General features: G+C 49.4%; 1 protein-coding gene across 1 annotated transcript; it reads right to left on the bottom strand.

Annotated features, from left to right (window-relative positions):
• Nucleotides 1–6,821: 6,821 nt before the first annotated feature.
• On the bottom strand, nt 6,822–7,845 carry LOC148594899 (olfactory receptor 14A16-like). Its single transcript, XM_088523502.1, has one exon. The coding sequence runs from the start codon at nt 7,776–7,778 to the stop codon at nt 6,822–6,824; it is 957 nt and encodes a 318-aa protein (XP_088379628.1). The 5' UTR covers nt 7,779–7,845.
• Nucleotides 7,846–8,919: the final 1,074 nt, after the last annotated feature.

Raw genomic sequence — 8,919 nt, forward strand, 5'->3', positions numbered from 1 at the left:
GCCAGCAGCAGGCGCATGGGTGGGATATATGCTTCTGAGGTCATTCCAGCTGCAGTAGCTGATGGGTCAGAAGCAGGCTCATGGCTTGGATGCTGACCCTCACGTCAGGGCTCCCTCAGTACCTCACAGGGCAGCAGCAGGTAAATGCCTTGGATGTTGTGAGCTCACTTCCCCCAGAGCCCCTGATAGATCAGCAGCAGGCGCATAACTTTTGATGCTGATTGTGAGGTCGCAGCAGCTGGAATGCCTGTTAGGCCAGCAGCAGGCACATGGCCACGTGGCAGGAGTGTTGACTGTGAGGTCGCAGTCCTGCTGTGAGGACTCAGCACCTGATATGCCACTAGAATGCACATGAGATGGAAGGTGACTGTGAGGCCACAGCTCCCTGCGTGCCTCATAGGCCAGGCATGGGTACAGGGCTCAGGTGCTGATTTCTTTCTGGTCTTGGCAGGACAGTAGCAGAGCCATGGCTTGCAATTGACTGTGAGGTCACTTGTGCCCGAGTACCTCATGGGCAAGGAGCAAGCACATGGCTTGCTCACTGACTGTTAACTGGCACGGTGCATGAGGGACACAGTGGGGACAGGACCAGGCAAGGCAGGAGTTTTTATTCCCCCAAAGACTTTGAAAATGGACTTTCTCACAACATCCCTTTTCATCATTGCTCATGTTCCGTTTCCACCTTAAGGAAGCAAATTAAGCAGTCCCAAGTGGCTTCACTTGGTTGAATGTTTCCTCTCTCTTGCGCCTATTCTTCCACCAAAAAGAGGCATCTGCAGACATTTTTCTCATGCCTTTCTTTGGGGGTGAAATTAACTCTTTCTCCTCCAAGAGCCTTTGCACTCAATTTCCATGCTTGGAAACCTCTGATATACTACAGTCCCCAAGGTGATATTAGAGCAGGAGTACACATGGAGAAACCCAGCACAGACAATGCAGGAAAACCAAGCAAGCTCCCTGCTGCTGGACAGGAGTCATTTCCATAGCCCACAAACCCTTGAAATCAGAGATTCCTAACACTGCAGGCCTACATGCTGCTGGGACAGGGGTGATCTCTCAAAGTCCATTCTTCACCAGGTGCAATCTCTTGGTCTATCAGGGACCCAAAGAGAGATGTCGTCATAGTCATGTTCTTGCTCCTTGCCTGTAAGCCTCTGAGAGAGAAATTAACCTCACTGTAACTTCTTCAGCCCTAAGACAAATGCCGATGTATAGAATCATAGAATCATAGAATGCTTAAGGTTGGAAGGGACCTCTAGAGGTCATTGAGTCCAATGGTGGGGACACAGGGTCACCTAGAGCACGTGGCACAGGACTGCATCCAAGTGGGTTTTGAAGATCTCCAGAGAAGGAGACTCCACAACCTCTACGCGCAGCCTGTTCCAGTGCTCTGTCACCCTCACTGTTAAAATTTTTTTTCCTTAAGTTCATGTGGAACTTTTGGTGCTTCAGTTTGTGGTCATGACCTCTAATTCTGTCGGTGGCCACCACTGAAAAGAGGCCAGCACCATCCTCCTCACTCCCTCCCTTGAGGTACTTACATACACTGATCAGATCCCCTCTCAGCCTTCTCTTCTCCAGCTGAACAGGCCCAGTTCCCTCAGCCTTTCCTCATAGGGCAGATGTTCCAGGCCCCTGATCATCCTTGTGGCCCTGCGCTGGACTCTCTCCAGCAGCTCCACATCCCTCTTGTACTGTGGAGCCCAGAACTGGACACAATACTCCAGATGCGGCCTCACCAGGGCTGAGTAGAGGGGCAGGATCACCCCCCTCGACCTGCTGGAGACGCTCTTCTTAATGCACCCCAGGATCCCATTGGCCTTCTTGGCCACGAGGGCACACTGCTGCCTCATGGTCAACTTGTCGTCCACCATGACACCCAGGTCTTTCTCTGCGGAGCTGCTCTCCAGAAGGTCAGTCCCCAGCCTGTACTGGTGTCTGGGGTTATTCCTCCCCAGGTGCAGGACCTTGCACTTGGCCTTGTTGAATTGCATGAGGTTTTTCACCACCCAGTTGTCCAGTCTGTCCAGGTCCCTCTGGATGGCAGCGCAGCCCTCAGGGGTATCATCTGTTCAGGCAGATGTGATCTCAGAAGCACAGACCTAGTTGTGCTCTGGTAGAAGTCACAGTCACTTTCCAGCTGCAGCTCTGCTGCTATCCAATCAGTTCTTCACTCAGCAGGGACCTCACAAGGAAAACAGGCAAGCCTTCGTTCAGCCGCTGGCCTATCAGGTACTCCAGAAGAAAGGACCTCATCAACAGTCAAGCCATGAGGCTTCTGCTGGCTGCTCAGATACTCACAGGGACTTGACGCTGCTTTTATCCTGTCAGAGTTCTCATAAACACTGGTGACCTCACTCTCTATCCCTGACCATGGGGCTGTTGCCACCTGTAGCTCCCCCTGTCTTCCTCCAAGGCTGTGCCAGCTCCTGAACAGCCTCCCCGATTCACCTCATGGCTTCCCAAGGCTCACAGTGAGCAAAACAGCCAGCAGACACCAGCTACTACACCAAAAAAATAAAAAAATAAAAATGAGCTTTTGCCTAGGTCTTACCTACACCTTGGTCTATGACATATTAGGAATCGGAGAAAAGCCTGTGAGTAATTCTTAGCACTAACTTCTAATGGGAGGATTGCATGGGAGCAGAGACGATGAAACTGAAGACAGCAGGGCCTCCTGTCCCAGTCAGGGGCAGAAGCCTTCCCTCAGCTCCCAACTGCGGTTCCTTCCAAAATGCAGCACAAACACAGCAAATCCTCTGCACTTCTCTCGCACTGGCTCCCCAGGAGCTGCTGCAACTCAGGACATGGCCTCTATCCCCTCAGGGCAGGTGCAGCGTGGGCCCTGCCTCCAGGCCCAGGCTGCAGAGGAAGCTGCCCTGCCTGCTGCGAGCACAGGAAGCTGCCTCACTGCTGGCGCCGCTGCCCGAGGGCTGTTTGCCACATGCCCTGGGTGAGCAAGCAGCCACACTGTCCTGTCCTGTGCTGTGCTGTCCTGTCCACAGGCACCACAGGCACCGTCCCACGTAGCTCCGCCCTGCTCTCCCACCTGCTCCACTCTGCCCTCCTGCTCAGCCTCCCCTCACACAGCTCCTTTCCTGCCTCTTTGCCTTCTGCCTCCTTCCTCTTTCTCTACTCTCTCTGCTGTCTCCCAGCTCTGGGGATGGTAGCAGTGCCTGGAACCAACCGCCATGGAGCCAGCACTGTGAAGCGTTGGGGCACTGCACGTGCTGAGTTCAGCTGGAACTGGCCAGCAGTTATCAAAGACAGTGGGAAGGGAGAGAGGAGAAGAACTGCATTTCTGGGAGAAAGGAATTGGAACTCATGGGCTGTATCTAAAGAACTCCAAGTTGGATGTGAAAATAAAGTTAAAGCGTTGCCACAAGGACATGTAAGATATTTATGTTGTTCAGCTGTACCACTGGTTTCATCTTACCTTATGTGCTGTTAACTGTCCCAGATTGCAAATAAACTTCCCACTGATCTCACTTTAGGGTTATGAAACACATTTGTGGACACTGTTTCTCTTTGCCAACATAGCATTTCAGCCTCCTGACAAAAATCCAAGTGACATGACTGAGTTTAGTAGTTCAGAAGAAACAAAAATAGAAATGGAGAAAAGTGACACAGTGCGGACAACCTGACCTCCCTTTGCACCTGTGTATTTGACTGATTTTCACATTGAAATAGCAAAGGATTAACATAAGCTTTGTGGCTTAAATGTCAATAGGTGATAACACTGGGAAGACCTGGTGAGGAGGCAATGTCTGGCAGAGAACATGGAAGCAGCCTCAGTGTGCGAAACTACCCACTGACCAAATTCCCACCAGGCCCAGGCAGCCATATCCGATTTGTCAACAACGTCCGGCTGCTTCTTGGCAGCTACCACTCCAGCTTAGCGCAGCTGAGGTAAGGAAATTGTTCTAGCAGATAAAAGGGAGCCCTTGGTTTACACGGGGCAAGTTCCAACTGCTCATCCAACTCATGTGTCCAGCATCCTCCTGTCAGCAACCACCCTGCATGCCTCCCTGGGCTCCCCATGCCACCTGGAGTCCAAGTCTTCTATTAAATCTGTTCTGTTTAACCCCTCACAAACTTTGAGTGTCTCTCTCTGCCAATATCTGCTGCTTTCTTGCCTGCCCTCCTGTCACTGGAACAAATGCCAACATTGTGTTAAGTTTTTTGTTATGCTCTTTTAACAAGCTCTTGATAAATTTTATTCCCACGACATAACTCACTGCTGTTTTGATGATCCTGCAAGTTGGAAGGACAAAGATGACTACACAAACCCATATGTATATGTGTGTGGGTTTGTTCCCTGCGCATACATATATACATATATATGTATATGTATATGTATATGTATATGTATATATATGTGTGTGTGTTTTATCTAAAAAGATACACAACACTTTCTTTGGTCCTTAATGTTTAAGACATGCTGTGTTTTAAATCAACATACCCAAATACTCTCTGGATGTTTTCTGTGTGGGAAAAAGAAGCTGAGTCAATTTGATCAGTGATTACAATGTATTTCATTGGAACTATATTACCTACTTTTATCTTCGTGCTTTCTTCTTGCACATGTTTATAAAAACCTCCTTGAATTCTTTTTCTTTCCTCTCCTCTCTAGTCTACATCCTCTCACACTTAAAACAGCCAAGGCTGTATAGAAAGACCCAGCACTCTGAAGAGTTTGACACACGTATTTACCTGTTGTAGTCAAGCAGTGTTTCCTTCTGTCTGCTAGGCATGTGATGAGACTCATGTTCAAAGAAACCTCAATACTACCGAATGCATCATCTTTTATCATAGGATTTGTATTGTTTGAAAGACCAAAGATGCTCATTTACTTCCCTGAATACTCCCTATCCCTCACTTGCACTAGCACAGCTTTGAAATGAGTGTTGATATATATGATCTTGCATTTCTTGACTTAATGGGAACATGCTATTTGCCTGAAACTTTATCCTACCACACATCTGAGACTGTACCAATCTCTGCAAAGCACTCTTGAATATTATGATTTGTCTGTTTCTGCAATAGTGAAAACTCCTCCTAAGAAAAATGATTGTCAGGAATGCCTTATGTAGTTCTGCAACACCAAAACAATATATATAGTATGTGTATACATGTATACATTTATATATCATGACAGAGCACTTAGGCGGAACATGGTCACCACATAAGTGCATGAACTATGTGTTACGCAGTTCATTGGTACCAGTTGAGAAATCTTGGTATAAAATCAAAAGAAGACTTCAGTGTGTGGAAAACAAAACAAAACCAAACCCTGCTTGCATGGATGAACATGGTGATGAATTTATGCAGTGGACTCTGGGCTCCATTCTGGATCCATGGCAGCAGGACCTATCATGAGCGCCCCCCCCTGCACCGAACCCGGCATGGAGGCAGCTCAGGCTTCCCTGGAGAGCTTGAGCCCCATAGTGAACAGCCCTGTTGTCTTCAGAGGCAGAAGCATCCTAACAGTCCATGTCACAACCCAGTTCCTGCTGACCAGCCACGCAGACTGAAGTGATTTCACAGGCACTTTACTGATGTTGGTCTAACCAATAGTTGGGCAGAAGTGACCTCACAATCTACACGGAATCCAAGGGTGACTTTGCAACAACCCTCAGCAACCAAGTGCCTGCTAATGGGATCAAGTCTACAGAGAAGGATGCCGCCTCATGATCAGCATTAACACCACATCCCTGCTTTTGGCAGATCAGGTGCTGAGGCAGCAGTGATCTCACAGTCTTCATCCAAGGTTTGTCCCGGCTACTGGCCTATCAGGGACTAAGTCAGCAGTGACCTCATGAGCAACATGCAAGCCTTGTGCCTGCTGCTGGTCTTCTGTGTACTGTGGCAAAAGTGGCATCCTAATCAACATTCAAGGCATAAGTTTTCAGTCTCACAATTACTCCTTCACTCTTTTCCAGGGACATCCCTGCTCCCCAGAAAGCCTTTCTCCAGGCTGGTGCATCAGTGCTGGTCTTCTTGGCTATTCCTAAACCCTCCCATGTGCTCCCTGCACGGCCCTGAGCTGGTAGTGCTCTGCAGAGTGAGTGGGCTGCGGTGCACTGAGGCCACAAGGTGACTCTGCATGGACCATGGTGAGTTGGATGGGAAGAACACCCAGCTGGAGGGGCATCATTGTACCTGCCAGCCCCGCACCAAGGAGTGTGTGGCCCTAGATGGTACTCTGAGCATTCACAGAGCATTTCAAATGGTGTTCAGGTGTGTCCCTAGATCCAGCCCGTGGTTCTTCATTGAAGGTAACATAAAACACTCTCCAGGCTCCCTTCCCTGTGCCCACAGGGTCCCCACTGTGGGCATCTATCACCAATCCTGTCATATGGGGGACAGTCCCAGGCAGATACCACTTGACCTGTCACCACTTCCAGGAACACTGGGGACCCACAAGTGAGACCTAAATCCAGCCCTCATTCCCTAACACATCACCCCATGAGCTCATTGACTTGAGCTCATTGACTTGAGCTCATGGAGAGCCCCGGAAAAGTAACAGGCTCTTTCAGGGTCAGCATCCTGGAAGGCATTCCTGGTTCCATCACTAGAAGAAGAAACAACCCTTCAAGCACTCTACTCAAAAAATCCCTTTATTACACAAAGGCCATTTCTGACATGATGATAGACAGACACATTTATTGCAGGCCTCTGGGTCAGACAGACTGGATTTGTACTTTTGGAGCAGTGGGATGAATTCAAGCTCTCTTCAAGTACTATCACTGAGAGTGTGTCCATAGCACAAGAGTGGCCAGAATTATATTACAAAACCCTTGTGAAGAGGGATGGGCACATCATTGCTGCTGAACTAGTACCAACTGGATCAGTTTCTTTAGCGTGTCCCTGAGTTCCTTGTTCCTCCTGCTGTAGATGAGAGGATTCAGGGTTGAAGGCACTACTGAGTACAGAATGGCCAGCACCAGATCCAGAGTGGGCAAGGAGATGGAGGGGGGCTTCAGGTAGGCAAACACACCAGTGCTGACAAACAGGGAGACCACAATCAAGTGAGGGAGGCACATGGAAAAGGCTTTGTGTCGGCCCTGCTTAGAGGGCATTCTCAACACAGCAGTGAAGATTTGCACGTAGGACAGCACAATGAAAATGAAGCACGCCAAAGCTAAGGAAATACTAACCACAAGAATCCCAACTTCTCTGATGTAGGAGTCTGAGCAGGAGAGCTTGAGAATTTGGGGAAGTTCACAGAAGAACTGATCCAGAGTATTGCCTTGGCAGAATGTTATTGAAAATACATTAGCAGTGTTCAAGACAGCACTGAGAACACTACTGCCCCAGGCAGCTGCTGCCATTTTGACACAAGTTCTGCTGTCCATGAGGGTCTCGTAGTGCAGAGGTTTGCAGATGGCAACAAAGCGGTCGTAGGCCATGACAGTGAGAAGGGAATACTCAGCTGAAACAAAAAAAGTAAACAAAAATGTTTGGGCAACACACCCCGAGTATGAAACGACCCCAGTGTTCCAGAGGGAATTGGCCATGGATTTGGGGACAGTGGTGGAGATGGAGCCAAGGTCAAGAAAGGAAAGGTGGAAGAGGACGAAGTACATGAGAGTGTGGAGGTGATGATCATAGGCTACAGCTGTGATGATGAGGCCATTGGCCAGAATGGCAGCCAAGTAGATGCCCAGGAAGAGTGTGAAGTGCAAGAGCTGCCGCTCCCGTGTGTCTGTGAATGCCAGGAGGAGGAACTCATCTGGGAAGCTGTTGTTAGACATTCGTTCTGGGGGAAAAAGCATTGACAAATTATGACAGGCTTCTCTGAGCAAATCCCTTTTGACTCCTCACATTATCTCCCACATTCCCCCTCTCCTTTACCTTCATTCAGCTCCCTTTTCTGACCACTGGTTTGTGCTGTGTGCAGGGGCCTCTGTGCGTGGACTACAGAGGAATGAGTACTACCCTGCCAGGGTGCGTAAATGGAGATGTCAAACTGCCATGTGTGTCGGTGGGGATAGCTGGAGATGGGCGCCCAGAACTGAGTGAAGGGGATTTGTTCTGCAGCCCCAGTAGGAATATTCTTTTTACCATGCAGGAGACAAATAGAGCATGCATGGCAGCTATGCCTGGAAGGAAGATGCTTGTGAGGCCTCTTCCCCCAGACTTGCTATCCTTAACAAGAGATGTTTGTATTGGAATCAGTCACAGCAGCTCCCTGGCTGCCAAGGCAGAGAAACAGTGCAGTGCAGGCATGGCTGACCTCACCCTTTCTCTGCATCTCTATCCCAGTGAGATGAACCCTGCTCTCACATCACTTTGCCATTTACTGTCTTCACTGTTTCTTCAGACAGTGTCATGGGAGTAAGAAGTTACTGCCTTAACTGCAGCTGAATCCCCCTCCTTAAGCCCAGAGAGCACAAGAGCAAGAACGAGACCAGTACAGAGAGGTGAAGACATGAGGAACAATACTGTGCCTCTTCTACCAAAGGGGAGGCAAAGAGGGAGGCACACGTGGGCACTTAGGAAGACACCCACATCCTCCAGCTGTGCATATCAGCTCCCACACAGCCCCATCTCAGGATGGTCCTTTGTCATGCAGTGGGAAGTGGGCACCTTGCAGGAGAGAGGCCCCTGTGGTCTGCGGGAGCCCTGCCTGCTGGGGAAGGGGCTCATGGCCTGGACTCCATGGCCTGGAGGGCAGAGGCTCTGCTGGGTGAGAGAAGAGACCCAGGAAGCTTGCTTAGAGAAGGATGTCTTCACTGAGAGGGATAGCGGAATTCTCACAATTCCCCCCTCCCACAGCATTTCTGTTCCTAGTTTCCTCTCATTCACTGACTGTATCTTCACTGCTTGGAGCCTTTCCTCTGGGGAGCTGCTTCTTTATCCCATGTCTTTCCCTGTCAGTGCTTGTAGGACCCATCAGAGTGGAGAGAAGTTTTT

This window comes from Tinamus guttatus, unplaced genomic scaffold, assembly GCF_059628265.1.
Source record: "Tinamus guttatus ecotype Peru unplaced genomic scaffold, ASM5962826v1 Tinamus_guttatus_pri_ptg000190l, whole genome shotgun sequence".
NCBI lineage: Eukaryota > Metazoa > Chordata > Aves > Tinamiformes > Tinamidae > Tinamus > Tinamus guttatus.

Excerpts from the sequence above, each read along its gene's own strand:
- LOC148594899 (XM_088523502.1), bottom strand. The coding sequence starts at position 7,778 with ATGCTTTTTCCCCCAGAACGAATGTCTAACAACAGCTTCCCAGATGAG.